Source organism: Gopherus evgoodei, chromosome 6 (genome assembly GCF_007399415.2).
Source record: "Gopherus evgoodei ecotype Sinaloan lineage chromosome 6, rGopEvg1_v1.p, whole genome shotgun sequence".
Classification (NCBI taxonomy): domain Eukaryota; kingdom Metazoa; phylum Chordata; order Testudines; family Testudinidae; genus Gopherus; species Gopherus evgoodei.
The window spans coordinates 74,838,075-74,855,831 of NC_044327.1; the positions used below are offsets into that span (position 1 = coordinate 74,838,075).

Genomic DNA, 17,757 nt, shown 5'->3' on the forward strand with positions numbered 1-17,757 from the left:
GCGGCCTCAGGTTTTTTTGGCTATATTCTCTTATGTGGAGCTTTTCATTAACTTTCCCTTATTTAAAATACATTTAAATCATATCAATATAACTGTTCATTAAATTAGGTTTTTCATAATCACAATTGTGACTGACATATCCTGTGACAGACGTGTAAATCAAAAAGGTATGACAGCACAGCATAGAGAGACGAGTCCTAATAAAAAAACCTAATCTGATATTTAGAGCAAAGGGTTAGGGAGCCGGGAACATCTTGAGCTGAGGACTTGTTGTAGGATCTTGGCAAGTCAACTAACTTGTTTTCACTTTGCCAAGCTGGAGCAAAAAGCAAGTCTGTGTTAGACACCAGCTATGGGCCAGATTCTGATACCCGTACTCATGTTGAGTAGCATCTTACTTCCATGAATAGTTCCCCAACTGAAATAAATGGCACTATTTGCAGAATAAGGTTCCACTCAGCATAAGTAAGGGTATCAGAATCTGTCTCTGTTAAAATTGAACTGAATTTTTCTGGGTAAATAGACAGAGGAGTAATTAATTCCAAGAGACAAAACGAGAAACCTTTTGAAAATACCTTCAAGTAAATTAGACATAGTCAGTATATCTATAACTGGCATGCAATTACATGCATAGACACATTCACAAACACACATGAATGTATTCATTTTGGTGTAACCCCACTGACTTTAATAGAGTCACACCAGTGTTGAATTTGACGTACTATTCACTGCTTTCTAATTGTTTACACTTTGAAGTGGATTGTGATCATAAGTGCCATTTGGAAAGATGCTTTGAGTGACAGATTGACTATGAGAAGCAACATTGCTGTGACTGTAGCAAGAATGGCTCTTTTTCCTTCTCTAAAAATTCACGGTTCCTTGTTCACACAGAGAGATATTAAATTGTAGGTTGAAGAATGAAACAAATGGTATTTTTGCTTGTTTGAGTCACTACCACAGATTAGGCAATCTTCTAACGGCTATATACTTTCGACAAAAAAGGGTGCATTATGGGGCATTTGTGGATAATAGATTTTCACTCTAGCTGTTCTTTAAATGATTTTATAGTATCATGGTTTCAGTGAATCTTCCTTCTGTTTAAGATACACTTGAATGCAGAAATGCACTTTGCAGCAATGAACCCTCCACTTTTCCCTCTAGATATCAAGCTTCTGTTTTACAATGAAACACTCTCAAAACCAGTTAATCTCTGTGGGTTTATACATTGTTATTGTTGATAAAAATACTTGTAGGTGTCATGGGCAGAGCAACAGTATGAAAAAAAGCGAACTAAGCGTTCAGCCTTGAGAGACTCTGCAGAAAACCTTTTCAACGATCCTATGTGGAATCAGCAATGGTACCTGGTAAGAGTTTATTTTTATATGGTATTAGCAGGCAATGAACTATATTTATACTGATCACTTGTGCTATTTTGTTGATGTCAAAGAGAGTGCACAGAAGGGAGCAGACTGTAGCCACTTTCCTTGTTGTGGCCCGTGGAAATGATAGGTCTTAGCATTTGATATCACCAAGCAACATTCTTTCTCTTTAAACCACAGTTCATGCAAAGGCCATGTCATCCAGTTCAAGTTTCTGATCCTTGGAATTATGTGATACCTTAGAAAGCTGTTAAACAGTTAAGAACCATGTTTACAATAATATGAATTTTAGTTTTACCAAATAACACCAGTCTCTAGTTCAACCTCTTTAGTTGGTAGCATATTTCTGTGTTGTAGCTAATAATGCACACTGCATACGTCAACAGGGAATAAAGCTTCAAACCTGCAAGGTGCTCAGCACCCCAACTTCTATTGACTTTGATTGGAGTTGAAGGTGCTCTGTGTCTCATAGGATCAAATCATTAATGAAAAGGTGGCAGAGGATGAGGTTTTCTGCCCTATACATGTTTTTTGACCTCCTGCAACAACCCAGCTAAATACAGCTGAACAGCTGAGTTTTACATTGCTTTTCTGAGAATCTGCTGGACATTCCCTATCATAACTAGACTTAAGCCTGTTCACCACATATGATCACACTGTGCATCTACTTATGCCTGTACCTTCAGACTTCATTGGCTCCAAAAGAGGGAATGAGGGTATGGAGCTGGTTCTAGGGGTGGGCATTTGCCCCGAGCATCAGCTTCAAGGGGGCACTGTTTGCTGTGCCACTGGGCATTTTTTGTTTGCTGTTCTTTAATTGGCCTGCTTTTCTCCCACCCCAGTGCTGGTTGGTCAGCTGTGGGGTTTTTTGTTTTGTTCTTGTTTTTGGTTTTTTGCAATGGGAAATTTTCAGAATCTTACTTTTCCAGGAGACCTTTTCCCTGTGTTCTCTTTCCAGCTCATTTCCAATGGGGAGAATGCAAATACACAGAAAGGCAGTGTGGTCTTGTGGAAAAGGCAATAGACTGAATCTAGGAGACCTAGTTTCTTCCTGGTACTGCCACAATTGACTGTGTGGCTCTGACAGGTCATTTCAACTCTTTGCATCTCAGTTTGCTCATACAGGGATCATAATACTTACCTCCTTTACAAAGTGTTTTGAAATCCTCAAATAAAAAGTGCTATTTAATGGTCAAGTATTTTTTCCAAGGTGCTTCCCTGTTCATGTAATAAATATATTGCTCATTGGCTGCTCTGATGACAAAATAGAACCCACTGCCCCAGGTTATCCTCACACAGTCATCAGAAAAGCAATTATTTGATAGATCCTACAGAACAACCCTGTGACCTAGAATATTTCCTTGAACTGCAGTTGCTAGAAAACAGCACATTGTAATACAAGAAATCTTGTTCCCGCAGTACATTTCATTATCTAGCTCTCACACTTCATTCAGCATTTTTCTCGAAACAAAGATGTACAAAAATTTTTTTTAAAGTCCTATTTAATAATATATTTATGTGCTGAGAAACACAAAGGAAACATTAGTGATTGAATCTATGCCTGTGTTTTTATAGAGGTATTAGGTAACGCTGTCATATATTAAAATATATATATGGTTATGGTTAACATTACAAAAGAAAAATAATCTGTTTAAGACTTAATCTTTGAAGACCTTTCCGTGAAAGGAAAGAGGGCATAGGTAAGTCATGTTTCCAAGAGATTGTCCACTGAAGACTGTAAATAGCAAATTGTGATTCAGCACAGTCCTTCATAATCAACCCATCATTTTAATTCCTTCCATTTCCTAATTGTTTTCCACTAGCTAACCTGGGCATCAAAGGAGAGACCATTAAGAGAAAACACAGCTCCTCATATCCTGGGTGGCTGCAGTTTTGGTTCTCAGTGGGTGAAAGAGAACCAACCTTTGTAGATTTGACTATTAACTCAAATATCCAAGGATCATCCAGCACATCCTGCTCCTCAGTCTCCCTTACTCCTGTTATCAGATGCAGGATGCCCCTTTCTTACCTAAGATATCTTTTGGGAGGATCATACATCATATGGTGAACAGAATGAGGGAAGTTGGGTAGAGACAGGGAGGTTTGTCAGTATCCTGGCTATTTGAACAGGCCAGTCTTTGTTGATTTTTTGTAAAACTTGGGTAGGGCTTACAAATTCCGGTCACACTCAAACCAAGGTTGATTTAAAGCACATTTGTAATATGGCTCAAACACAGCTTTGAACAGGTGTAATATGAATGTATAAATGCTTAAATGCTTACCATCATTTTTTCCTCCAGCAAGATACAAGGGTGACTCCATCTCTGCCAAAACTGGATCTCCATGTTATTCCTGTATGGCAAAAAGGGATTACAGGCAAAGGTGTTGTTATAACAGTGCTCGATGATGGCTTGGAGTGGAATCACACTGACATATATACTAACTATGTAAGTTTGTGATTTAAGAATGCTGTAGAAAAAATAAATCAATTGCAGGTGTTTATATACAAACATTCTTCTTTGGCTTTCTCTCTGTTTAGTAAGACAGCTCCCACATGACAGAGAAACTGAAATACTCACCCCACGCATAATTTAGACTCTGGCCTGTATCACTAGGAATTGATTAATAAGTTTACCAGGATAGTGGGTTCTTCAGGGCGGTTTAGCCCCTGGGCATGTTTAAACACAATGGTTTAATGCTGAACTATTACAACTCTTTTAGCCCTTTGTGGATTTTTTATTCACAGCATCATAGAAATGTAAGGCTGGAAGGAATCTTGAGTGCTTACCAAGTCCAGCCCTCTGTGCTGAAGCAGGACCAAGTAAACCTAGACCATCCCTTACTGGTGTTTGTCCAACCTGTTCCTAAAACCTGATGGGGATTCCACAACCTCCTTTGGAAGCCAGTTCCAGAATTTAACTACGCAAAAATTAGAATGTTCAAAATTGTTGTCATTTCAAAGATTTCTTAAAAGATCCATGTGTAATTTTGCTAAAAAAAATGGAGAATTAAAACAATATTTTTGAAAACGTTATTGAAATGGTTATAATCTTTTTTACTGAAAACAAATTGTAAATAAAAAACTTTCACCAATTTTTCATGAAAAAAATTGGTTTTGAAAAAAGCCACTTTTCATTTAACAAAAACTTGTTCAAAACAACTCTGGCTGTGAGGATTCCTGAATTAAATGTTTGTAAAGTGATTTGATGATAAATAAACCATCCAGTGCCCGTCTTCCTAATATCCCAAAACCTTTCTTTGCAGGCCTCCCTACACTAGCCTTCCAACATCCAAAGCTTTAATAGCAAAAAACCTTTCCCACGTGCATGCTAATCAATACCTGCTTTAGAAGATTAATTTAAATGTTATGTACTTTTATTTTATGGAAGCTAACTGTTCACCTAAACATCAAGAATGATGACTAATGCTGAGGGCAAAATATACATTAAAGTTGATGTCACATCTATCTAGCTGATATTATGTCATCGCCTAGTATAGACTTCAGAAACTTGAAAACTTGTTTTAGAGGATATTCTCTCATTGTAACTGTAAAGTCTATTTTTTAATTTAGGATCCAGAGGCAAGTTATGATTTCAATGACAATGATCACGATCCCTTTCCCAGATATGATCCAACAAATGAAAACAAGTGAGTAGCCTCTCATTTTGTGAAAAGAAACAAACTAATGAAGTATTATGCTGTGCCTTAGAACAGGCAAATAAATGCACAGCTCTTCACCATTAACCTGAGAAATATTTGTACTCCGAAGGACGATTACATGTAAAAAGGAAAAAACATTATGGTATTTTTGCTCACATTATATATGGACGTTGAATAAGTTTCCAGATCAAGATGAGTTTATTCAGTTTAATTTCCCCATTATGTTTTGAAGCTCTCTTCTTCATATAAAGCACTGATAATGTATTTGTAATCTCAAGGGAACAATCTTTTGTTGTTAGTGCTAATGAATTATACGGCACACCGATCCGACTAAGCAGACTTTCTAGTCAGCTATGCCTGTAGTGCATAGCCTTGCATGGGGGATGAAGAGGAACTACATCTGCCCGTCAGATGGCCTCTAGGAGGCATTGTGTCTTAGACACTAGGGCAGAGGTGGGCAAACTACGGCCTGTGGGCCACATCTGGCCTGCGGGACCGTCCTGCCCAGCCCCCGAGCTCCTCATCCAGGATGCTAGCCCCGGCCCCTCCCCTGCTCTTTCCCCTCCCCTGCAGCCTCAGTTCGCTCCACTGCCGGCGCAGTGCTCTGGGTGGTGGGACTGTGAGCTCCTCGGGCAGCACAGCTGCAGTGCCCAGCCTGACCCGGTGCTCCGAGCTGTGTGTTGGTAACGGCAGCGTGGCCTGGCTCCAGCCGGGTGGCACGGCAGAGTGCTGCCAGCCACCAGTGCTCCAGGCAGCGCGATAAGGGGGGCATGGAGCATGGGGGGTTGGATAGAGGGCAGGGGGGTTGGGGTGGTGGTTGGGGACTGGGGTGTGGATGGGATCAGGGTGGTTGAGGGGGGAACAGAGGATTGAATGGGGACTGGGGTTTCAGGGGGGCAGTCAGGAAGGAGGGGGGGATGGATGGGGAGGGGTCCCATCAGGGGACAGTCAGGGGCAGGGGTTCTGGGGGCAGTCAGGCGACAGGGAGAAGAGATGCTTGGATGCGGCAGGGGCTCTGGGGAGGCCTTCAGGGAATGTAGGAGTTGGATGGGGCAAGAGTTCCAGGGGGAAGGGGCCATGACCCCCTCCCCTAACTGGCCCTCCGTACGATTTACAAAACCCAATGCAGCCCTCAGGCAAAAAGTTTGCCTGCCCCTGCACTAGGGGAACATACCTACCACACCATCCCTTGTGAAGGTGTAGCAGGCTCCCTCCTTTACACCTGGCCACTTATTTTAGTGGAATTTCGTAGCATTTTGTGGGAGGGAATGAATGAAGAATCTTCCCACATGACCTCCCTACAACCCACCTCTCCTCTGCACAGTGAAACACCATGGTAGTTCTGCTGCAGCTAGATCCTTCCATGATAGTTTGGGAGAGAGCGAGTCCACAGAGAAGAGAACAGACCTCTTTACAAGCTGTAGCACAGAACAAGTCAATTATGTAAGCCAGATAGGATGTCACTATTTAATAATGATACAATGAGGAACTCACACTCTGGTTCCCCACCGTCTATCAGGCACAATGGTAGCATCCACATCATGAATCCATTGGCATAATAGAAATAAAGTCACCAGAATGGAAAGTTATCAGAGAAGAAATGTTCTATGATTTTGAAAATGAATGTCTCTGTTTTGCTACAGCATTTATATAGCAGTAGGAGGCCATTATCCTCTTATTCCAATGACATTATCTTTTAAATCTACCTGCATTACCTCTAATCTTTATTAATATGTAAATGAAATTCCATCCAGAAGCATTGAAGCATTTTGTTGCATACCAAGCTGTAGTACCAGATAAAGTAACTCTATAGTTATGCTGTCTTGTTATGCTATGAAGGGTAGGAATCCTTCATGGCAAAAGATTTTTCATTCAAAATATCTTGTTAGAGGAATCATTTCACAAAGATGAAGAGGTTTGTTTAGTTTAAATACTACCCAGCTGCATTCCAAAATAAATTAAATATCTAAATTTTTGCTTAAAAGTGGCTTTTTTCATGATATTTTTAAGGGATTTAGCATCTTCTTGGCATTCAAAATTTGCCTCACTATTGCACTCTGTTATAGTAGACATGGTACAGCTCATCGTAGACATTGTAACAACATGATCTTTCTGTTGACTTCAGTGGGGTTTGGATCAGGTCCTTAATGCCTCATCTTGATGATCTATTGATCATGGGATGGTTTGAAATTATGATTACCAAAGCCTAAGTACAAAAAATGCATTCTTTTCCAAATAGATATATTTCCATACCTATTTAATATTCAAAGAGTTCACATCTCGGTGATGAAAGAATGCACCAATTCAGGCAGAACAGTGACTAGTCTCTGTAGGTTAAATAAATGCACTGACTTATAGTATGATTTAAACGATCATTTACTTTATCCAGACATGGAACACGATGTGCAGGGGAAATTGCCATGCAGGCCAATAACAAGAAATGTGGTGTTGGCGTGGCATACAATTCCAGAGTTGGAGGTAAGAAACCAAACAATAATTTAATTTAAACTTTACTTTTTCTGATGTGAATGGAAACAAAGTGAAGTAAGGGACTGGCCCTGAAAGTTGCTGAGCACTTAGTTGGAGGTGCTGAGCACCCTGAGCTACCATCACCTTGAGCTGAGTGTGCTCAGCGTCTCTAAAGAGGCATTCAGCACCTTGTGGTATTTAGTTTCATACAGAAATAGTGTAAATTGCTACATATATATTGTCCCAATTACAGAGCAGCCATTAGTTTCTCAGGATTTGATCCATAATATGATTATTGGTTGCAATAAATAGAGGGCTATATTTTTAAATAAGGGAATGGTGGGTTGGTATTTCATTTTCAACAAAAATAAATAGAACCTGCAGAGTGAAAGAAAGAAAATCCAATTTCCTATCTACTCTTATTTAGAGTGTTTTGTTCCTGTCTACACAGTTGTAGAAAGGTCATGTCAGTCAAGGTATTAATATTGCTGTGATTTCCATTTCAATTGCTTGTTTCTCCATTTCAGTTTACATGTTAATTTTGAAAACAGGTAAAGGCTTGTTTATCTGTTAGTCAATAGAATGGTGTCTGAAAGTCTAGTTTATTACAGATCTGTGAAATAGACGTGATCAAAATGTCAGTTGCTAGTGGTTATTTAGCACAAAAGAAAATAGACTTGTACATTTGTAGTTTTTCAATTTCACAATTTTTTGCTTGACTCAAATGGGACAGCTGAGCTGGGATTGACAACTGAGATTACTGGTCTCACAGTTTGAGCCCTGTTTTCTCAAAGAGGTTTAGAGCTGTCACAGATGTCATTTTCCTGTCCACCTTTATGCTCTCACACACTGTTTAAATAAAAGATCTCATTCAGAAGATGAAGACACCAAGGATCAAATATTTAAAGCAGGGTGAAGGGATGAAACTGCAAAAATGTTGAACATCCGCTGTACCCACATTTCCAAGCACTTGCATATACAAAGAAGGTTACTTCATACCTGTTTGCATGCGTTATTATGTGATTTGCAAATGGAGATACAGGTTTTTCCTGGTACACATCTCCAGGAAGGAATGCTCTTGTTTATTTTTAAAATATTTAACATCATAACTCTGGATGTTCTCATTATCCATATAAATGTCCAATCCTGTTTTGAATCCTATTAAATTCTTGCTCTCATTGAAATCTTGTGGCATTGAGTTCCACAGGCTTATTGTGCATTGTTTGAAAAATATTTCCTTGTATTAGTTTTAAAGGTTACATTTCAATTTCATTTAGTGTATACATGCACTTCCCCTCCTTTATTTTCCGTAGAAGAAAGAAATGTGGTTTATCCCATATGCCATATAGTAAATGGAATTTATTTATGTACACATACATCACCACAGCACTGTTTCTCTGATGCTGCATGGAAATCAAATGATTAAGAAGTTATATTTTACGAAGGACTGGGCTGAGAGTTCCAACACAGTGAATGTGATGCTAAAAATAGCCATCTGTCAGGCAGATACATGTATCTGTCTGAAATTCCTTTTGCTTTTGCCTGTTTTTGAATTCATGAGGCTGATGATGGGAAACAAGCATGTAGAAGAAAAAGGAAAGACAAATGTATGGACAAATAATATGACTCTGCTTACTGGTGAAAACTAATTTAATGAAAAACCTTTGCAATAATCATATCCCTGAATTTATTTAGAAAACAAACAGAATTTTCACAGACAATTGAACTGAAACAGCAGTTTTGCTTAAATTGTTTTTCACTAGTGTGCTGAGGATATAATTGTTTGTTCTTGTACTATATTACAAATCTGTACAGCTGCCTTTACCTCTATTGGTGCTCTCACAGTGTCTATACTAGCTTCTGTGTTCTAAGTATTTCATTGCATATTACAATCTCGGGCCCTAATCCTGCAGTCAGTTCACCTTTTTTGTTTCTTAATAATGCAAAAGAAGGAATCAAAGCCTGAGGTTTGGTGGCCCCCCCCCCCCATTAGAAATTCAGATCTTGTCTGTCCTTCTTTGGAAAAATGTATGAGAATTTCTACACTAGAAGAATTATAATTCATAGTTCAGCAACTGCCAGCAATGATACAGCTTCTCTGGTACTAAATTTCTAGCATAGACAGAGCCCAAGCATTTTTATTATTGTGCCATGAAAACCTGTTCCAAATTCTCATGACATTAGCAGTTGTACTGTTGCTACCATTACTGCATTATTGCTGGAATTTTGCAAAAGTTCCCCACCACTTCTAACATAATGGACAGTGTTAGCAATGTTGGGAGCTCTAGTGCAGATGAGCCACTGGCTGCCATTGGAATTTAGGGCATCCTGGAGATTAGCCCTGCTCTGTGCAAGATTAGATGACATGGTTCTAATAAGAATGTTAATGGCTGGCTATCACTGGGGCTTCCCACATTGCTCACAATGGTAGAAATTAACTAGTATTAGCAATGCTGGGAAATTTCTGCAATATTTCTTTGTGTATTCAGGATTGGATAGTTTAGTAATTGAGAGAGGAAGGGATTTTTTAGTCAGAGTGTTTAAAATTCTTCATTTTAAACAAAACTTTTAAACTCAAAGTTTTTAAAGACAAAAGACTTTTAAAACTCTGTTTTTGATAACACCTATCTAACTTTTGGAGAAAAGAAATCTTTGTTAAAATGTGAGAGAGAGACAGACAGACAGAGAGAACTTAAAATAAGAGCATACAATACATCTTCTATGAGACATTCAGGAGACTCTCAAGAAAAAAACACTGTAGACCAGATTTGTCCTTTTTTATATTTCAAGGGTAAAAAATAAACTGGGGGAGGGGGAACGCTCACCGTCCTTCTCTCCACACTATAAAAAGAAAAGAACAGGAGAGAAATAGCAGGGCACAGTCCAATTTTTATAAGGTCACTTTTAATATTTGTAAAATGCCCTGAATTCCTCAAAGGAAGGATGATACATACGTGAAGTGTTTTACAATGATATTATAATCTTGGACCAGGACCGCATTGTGTTAGGTGCTGTATAAGCACTTAACAATGATAATGTAAAGGAAACATGAAATAGATTCATTCTACCTGTTTTTTATTTTATTTTAAGGTATAAGAATGCTGGATGGAATAGTCACTGATGCCATTGAAGCCAGTTCAATTGGTTTCAATCCAGATCATGTGGATATTTACAGTGCAAGCTGGGGCCCTAATGATGATGGTAAAACTGTAGAGGGACCTGGCAGGCTAGCACAGAAGGCTTTTGAATATGGGATCAAACAGGTATGCTAACAGGTAGTTAAGTTGAAATACAGCCCAGCTTGCAGGTAAAGACTGTAGTTTAAAATGCTTCTTAGGGGTGAGAAAATGGTCCGTTCTTTGTCTATTTCTTGCTAAGGCATTCTGCTCATTCAAACAGATTTGAGAAACTGAATCATTCTTTAGAAGGATGTTAATGTAAAGGTTCAGCAAAATTTCCCAGCTGGGACCTGACTTATGAAAGCATTCTTACAGTGTTCTGCTTTCAAGGGGTTATTCTCTGCAGACTAGCTTTCCTTCTTCATCCTTCCTTTTGCTGCTTTTTTGCCTCCCTTCCCCCTCCTCCTCTCTGTCTGCATGTTTTGCTCTGAATAGTAATTGGATTTCTGTGCAGAGGCTCCTATAAAAATTTAATACGAAGTGTTCGCTTCACGAATATTTCATTTTGTAAAATGGTGATGCGTTTTAGCACTGTGTGGATGGGTTGTGTTATTCTGTTACATGCACTATGTTAATTTCTTTATGCATAACCTAATCCAATTAAAATGAAGATGGTAGGAATGCATGCTGGAGAATACTGAAAGCAGCAGCTTTTAAATTCTCTTTTATGTTATCCCTAGAGATCTGGTTAGAAGACAAGTGGTGTGTTGAATGAGAGTGCTGGGTACACACACAGAAACAGACATATAAACACTGTCCCCACCTGTTAGCCAGGAGGAGGTATGGAGACACCTAGAGGTGGTAGTGTTGACAGGGGGATGCAGCAGAGAGATAAATGGAAAAAAAAAAGAGAGCCTGAAGTTGGAGTTGTAGAAGAGGAGAGGAGTCTGGAGAAAAGAGAAAAGCCAGGAACAGCAGAAAGAGGGACAGAAGAAGTGGGAGCCTGACAACTGTGGGAAATTCTAACCAACGAGAAAAGTGTTGGTAAGGGAGAGATAGAGATGGGAAGGGAGAGGAATGCAGGAAAAGGGAGAGAGGAAAATTAAGTCCTAGGGGGTGGGAAGGGAAGATGGGCAGAAAGGGCAGTGGAAAGAGTAGGGAACTAATGCCCCTGAAATCATGGGCCTGGACCTGGGAAATCAGGAAATTTGCTTGATGAAGAGGACAGCATTTTTTCAAGGTTTATTTTGTACCAAACTAACCCATCCTGTAAGGTACTGAGTGCCCTCAACTCCCACTGAAGTCAGTCAGAGATGACAGTGTTAAGCTAGCTTCAGGACTGGCCCCCTAGATCCGGATCCAGCAAAGCACTTAAGCACACGTTTAACAGTAAATACATGAGTAGCCCCATGAGTATTCCTGCTGAAGTCAATGGCGTGTCTCATGTGTTTAAGTGTGTTGGTGGATTGGGGCCACAGTTACTAAAACAAGTTATTTTGTTTATTGTGATTTCCAATGGAGTCACCCTGACAACTCTAATAGGAAGAGTGTAGCTTGTTTTTCTATTTTTATTTTTTATTTTGAGATTGCTGCAATTGCCACTTGGCCCCTGAACCAGTTACGTCAATGTTGATTAGAGGGGATTAATTGATTATCTGCTTTTCTAGTTGCTGTCTATAATGAATGCACATAAATTAATACTGAATTAAAATCTAAGCTTCTGCTCTGCACATTAGCAGATACTTTCCACTTAAATTCTACAAGAGTTTAAGATGTAATGGCAAATACTTGTTTAAACTAGGAAAAGCATGGCATTTTTCATGCTGCCTCAGCTCTCCACATCTCTGTCAGCAACTTTATAGCTGCAACAAATTTATTATACATTGGAAACTGGAATAGGAAGTGGGGGCAATTGTGACCTGAGACTGAAGACTGGAAGCCCACAGATTTGGGAGTTATGAGTAGACTCGCCAATAAAATGAGCTTATGGGTTTGCAGTTTTTCGTCAAGTAAATGCCAAACTGTAAAGGGCATAATTACAAAGGGAGTTGGATGGAAATGTCATCTCACACATCAGACATACTGCTTACCAATATTACTGTGATCACAACAAATGCACATGAAATTAACTCATAATGAAGTTCCATTTATTGAAAAAAATATTTCTGCTTTTCGTAAACACACTCAGTACCAAATGTGTTCATAGGAAAAACCACATCTATTGATCACAGTCTGCTGATTTGCATCCAAAACGTATTTCCAGTGGATGTGGTAGATGCCCCATTAATTGTGACATTTAAAAGTAGACTGGACCAATCACAAGATGATGTACTATAGAGAGCAGTCCTTCACTGGCAGGGAGATAGACTGGAACATATAATAGGTCTTTTCTACCTCTAACTTTCTATGATTTATATGAACAATTATTCTTTATTGTCTGCAGATCATTTAATTATGTGGATTTTTGGTGTGAATGTACTAAAGAGACTGTAGACTTTCTTCCTTATGATAATCATCCCTTTCTTTTCCTTAGGGCCGAAATGGAAAAGGTTCCATTTTTGTATGGGCTTCTGGGAATGGTGGTCGTCAGGGTGATAATTGTGACTGTGATGGTTACACAGATAGTATCTACACTATATCCATCAGCAGTGCTTCTCAACAAGGTCTTTCTCCCTGGTATGCAGAGAAGTGTTCCTCAACACTGGCCACAGCATACAGCAGTGGGGATTATACTGACCAGAGAATTGTAGGTTGTTTTTACCAGATTTAATAAACATGCTTGAGGAACACATGTAGAATTGTTTTATATATGAAAACGACAAAGCAGAAACCACTTTTAAAGGCCTGACTTTTAAGTGCTTCATTTACTTATGTTTTATATGCCTTATACTGTCATGGTGGAACCCTGGAGAATTAGCACTTTGAAAAAAATGGTTGCAACCCTTTAACATCCCTTAATTTTAAAGCAAAATTACATAGTACCATCATTTCATTACAGTTGATCTCTGAAATGTTATGCTATTTAAATGAGATAGAGGTTTGAGATGATAGACAGCAAAAGGGAAGATATTCAGAACCACACTTCATCTATCCTTGTGTTGGGAGAGTCTAAAAAAAGTTGGTGGGGTCTGACGCAAAGCTGGTGAATCATAAAATACAAACTATGGAGGGTTCATACCATCAGAAAAAGGAAGGAAAATTCCCAAGTATAAATTCATGCTGACTTCAGCTGGAAGAATATATGCTCTTCAGAATTAAAACATATGACATCAGGGGTGATTACATGTTAGGAATATAGACAGATCCAAACCCCAACACAAGACCCAAAGGCCTGAAAATCTGGGGAAGTTCAGGTTCAGATCTGCTTATCATAATTCAAGTCCATTTCTAGTTGGGACCTTGACCTTTTAACACAAATATAAATGTGCTTCAGAATTTTACATTCCCTGCTGGTAAGAGGACCATTGTATTTTCAGGTATGTGTCCTTTGAGACCAGAACAGGAATTTAAATCTAACCCTAGATTCAGTGTTTTGTTTTGTTCTTTTTTAATCTCCAAGTGTTAGGAAATCTCTAAGAATTTCCACTGCCTGTGATTAGCAATCAGTTGGCCTAAGTGCATTCATCAGCATTAGAATGATTGACATTTTTTGAGTTGAAAAATTTTCTACCCCAAAATGTAGCTTAGTCAAAATCTAAATTTCCAGTGGGAAAATGTCAAATCTGGGAAATTTTGGTTTTCCCGGGAGCAATTTCAAAGTGAAAATTTTTACTTCTAATTGACACTTCAAAATGGAAGGAAAATGTTCATTTTGGTCCAACTTAAAATGTCATTTCATGGCACAGTTGAGTCAGCAGGGGTGTCTCAGCTGTATCCCCCTCATAATCCAAGATAGGAGGCAGCTGGCAGGGCATTCTCTGTGAGGACTCTAGGACTCTGGAACTTGCTTCCTGTCTCATCCTTTGTCTGAAATAGCCGGAATTTAATGCCCTTCAGGGGACATTGAAAAAGACATCTGTTGGTGAGGGTTTTCTAAGAGGCCTGAGGGTTTGTTTCCTAGAACAATGAAAGGGATGGAAAGGAGTTTTATAGGTGCCTGGCTGGTTAAGTTGAAATTATTATTGTAATGCTGTTGATATTTAATAACGAGTTCGAGTACCTTGGGCATTGGGTCTCTTTTTTTAATTATTATTGAAATGTAAGTAAATTAGTTCAGGTTTTTTGTTTTAAAGTCAGGATGTCAATTTGGATCAAAAATGATCACTTTGAAGCAGTTTGAAACTTTGTACAGTAAAAGAAAAAAGATTTTGTTCAAAATTTCTTGTGGGAATAAAAATGTGGTTTTCCAACTAACTCTAATTTTCCAAACTCTGAGATTGATTGTGCTAGATCAGGGGTTGGCAACCTTTCAGAAGTGGTGTGCCCAGTCTTCATTTATTCACTCTAATTTAAGGTTTCGTGTGCTAGTAATACCTTCTAAAAATGTTAGAATGTCTCTTTCTACAAGTCTATATTATATAACTAAACTATTGTTGGATGTAAAGTAAATAAGGTTTTTACAACGTTTAAGTTTTGTTTAACATTACATTAAAATGCAGAGCCCCCCCAACCAGTGGCCAGGACCCAGGCAGTGGAGTGCCACTGAAAATCAGCTCATGTGCCGCCTTCGGCACACGTGCCATAGGTTGCCTACCCCTGTGCTAGATGTTCAGCCCCTTTGGTGTGGCTCTGAGCACTTTCCACTCTCACTGACTATAGTAGGAGCAGAACTGCTCAGCACCTTGCAAATGATGCTCAGCAGGAGGCAGAATTGGGCTCTATGTTGCCTTCATTTTTTTTTTATTATGGTAACAGATAGAAGCCTCAGTCAGGGCTCAGGATCCGATTGTGTTAGGTGCTATATATGTTCAGCACCTAACAGTGTGCGTGTATATATGTATATAGTCCCTGACATAAAGAGATTACATGTGATAAAGTAGCATTTAAGTAACTATAACAGCTCTGATCTGGTTGATGATAATCTTACAGTGTACTGCATAGGTGGAGGTTAAAATAACTTTTCATTTCAGTAGGTCAAAAGAATGCCCTTCCAAAGTGGCTTCTCTGTAGCTGAGATGTAAAGCTCTCAGCATACCCACTTTCATATATTGCAGGCACATGGGCAGAGAAATTAGGTACTTCATTTTCAAATAAAATGCATGTTTCATTTACAAATTACAGTGCTTCTGCTGAAGAGAAAGCAGAGCGCTACTCCTAAGCGTGTGAGTAATTTTTAAGCAAGCAGTAATTTTAAATGTTCTAGACCAAACACAATGATGGGGTTTTATGATTCACAGATGAGTCTGAATCACTTAATTTTATATCTCTCAGATCTCAGAATCAGGCAAGATATTCAATGTGGGAGTACTTTGTTCCAATACAAGGCATTTTGATACAAAAATTATAGTTGAAATAGATATAGTGGGAGGGGTAGATTGAATTATCATCAGATTTAAGCGTCCATTATTTTGTTCACTGAGGGGAAGTTTTTCTACGGTGAATTAAGGTGCACTGGGTAAAGGATGCATAACTATATATCCAAACATATAAACAATAATGCTTATTCAGCTTTTCTCATGTTCATTTTAGTCGTGTTTTCTTTCAGACAAGTGCTGATCTTCACAACGAATGTACTGAGACTCACACTGGGACCTCTGCATCTGCTCCATTGGCAGCAGGGATTTTTGCTCTAGCTCTTGAAGCAAAGTAAGACTTCCTAAACTCTCTACTTATGTAGTCCACTCATACTGTGACTGTACAAAAATGGCACCATCTCACTCAACTGGTACGCTTCCTGTCAGAGTTAGGCCTACTAACTTTAGTGATAAAGATAAGTTAGTAGTCCTTTTAAGCCCTGCTAGCCAGGCAAATCAACATAGAGAAGATAGGGTCATCCTGGGTTTTCTGTTTCATTCTGGGCATCAGCAACAGTCTGTTTACTGAGAGCTTATCTACACTGCCCTGCAGTTTGGACTGTGGAGGTATGAATAGCCTTGCACACTAAAGTGCAGAGTGATAACTCCCCCATATGGAAGCTGCAGGCACAAACTAAAAGGTTCCTACTTCTCAATGCCATCACCTTCTTCAAACAGGAGTACATTAATGAGAACTAAGAATCATTTAGTTCATGACCGTGGCATCACACGGGGAGAGTAACAGGGTGCGCTTACCACTCTGGCACCTTCTGCTGGCTGTCTTGGGAATTAGCTCTGCGTGTTAGTGTGCCCTCTTCAGGTGGTGCCTTGCCATCATCATTCCTGCTCTAGGGACCACATCTCTCCAAGGATCACACACCCTCTTCAGTGACACAGCCCTCCAGCCATGCCACACACTGTGCTCCCCCCTTCTGGGGGACCTGCAGTCCTCTGTTCAGCCACTTCCCCTAGTGGCTACTGCAATGAATTGTCTGGTCATTTTCTCATGGCCCCACCATCCTCTTTGCCCTTGCCTCAGGGCCTCTGCCAGCAAATCCCAGCAGCCATCCAGGAGTGCCTCTCACTCTTCTGGTTCCTGCTAGCAGCACTGCTCTGTCCAGGGTGCTGGCAGTTCTCTCAGCCCTCCAGGGACACAGTCCTTCTTCCCTGGGCTCCCAACAGAGACTGCCCTCCTTTACCCTGCAGCTCCCTTTTTATATGGGCCTGCTCGGCCCTGATTGGCTCTCCTTTTAGCCCTTCTCTGATTGACTGCCTCTGGCACAGCCTCCCTATGGCTGCTTTTAACCCCTTTTCTGCCGGTGAGGGGCAGCCGCCCTATCACAGGGTGTTACAGTGCAGCACTTTGGTACACACTGCATTCACACTCCCTTAGTCCAAACTCAAGGCAGTGTAGACATAGCTTAAATTCCAGTCAGTTACCTGTGAAGGCAATGGGATTTCACACGTGTTAGTGAGCACCTAATTTGAAGACAATAGGGTTGCCCAGGTTTAAATGCGGTGCTAATTCAGTCTGCAGAACCCGTAGTGTTAGTGATGATACATGAACTGGAAAGTGTCCAAGACTGAGTCTCTAGGCAGGTCTACACAACAAATTTACAGTGGTGTGTCTGCACCGATGCAGCTGCAGTGCTTCCAGTGAAGACTCTACGTTGATGG

At 39.7% G+C, this 17,757-nt stretch overlaps 1 protein-coding gene and 1 long non-coding RNA gene across 2 annotated transcripts in view; one reads left to right on the top strand and one right to left on the bottom strand.

Moving 5' to 3' along the window:
* The window catches only part of LOC115653757, a 131,560-nt gene that overhangs the window by 58,699 nt on the left and 55,104 nt on the right, over window positions 1-17,757 (bottom strand). Inside the window, exon 2 of the long non-coding RNA XR_004001000.1 lies at window positions 3,662-3,731. This is a non-coding gene — a long non-coding RNA (uncharacterized LOC115653757). The remainder of the gene's footprint in view (window positions 1-3,661; window positions 3,732-17,757) is intronic.
* The window catches only part of PCSK1 (proprotein convertase subtilisin/kexin type 1), a 53,584-nt gene that overhangs the window by 23,409 nt on the left and 12,418 nt on the right, over window positions 1-17,757 (top strand). The window contains exons 4-10 of the mRNA XM_030567374.1: window positions 1,254-1,364; window positions 3,680-3,826; window positions 4,951-5,027; window positions 7,429-7,517; window positions 10,599-10,771; window positions 13,161-13,373; window positions 16,272-16,372. Coding sequence (XP_030423234.1) covers window positions 1,254-1,364; window positions 3,680-3,826; window positions 4,951-5,027; window positions 7,429-7,517; window positions 10,599-10,771; window positions 13,161-13,373; window positions 16,272-16,372 — 911 coding nt within the window. The remainder of the gene's footprint in view (window positions 1-1,253; window positions 1,365-3,679; window positions 3,827-4,950; window positions 5,028-7,428; window positions 7,518-10,598; window positions 10,772-13,160; window positions 13,374-16,271; window positions 16,373-17,757) is intronic.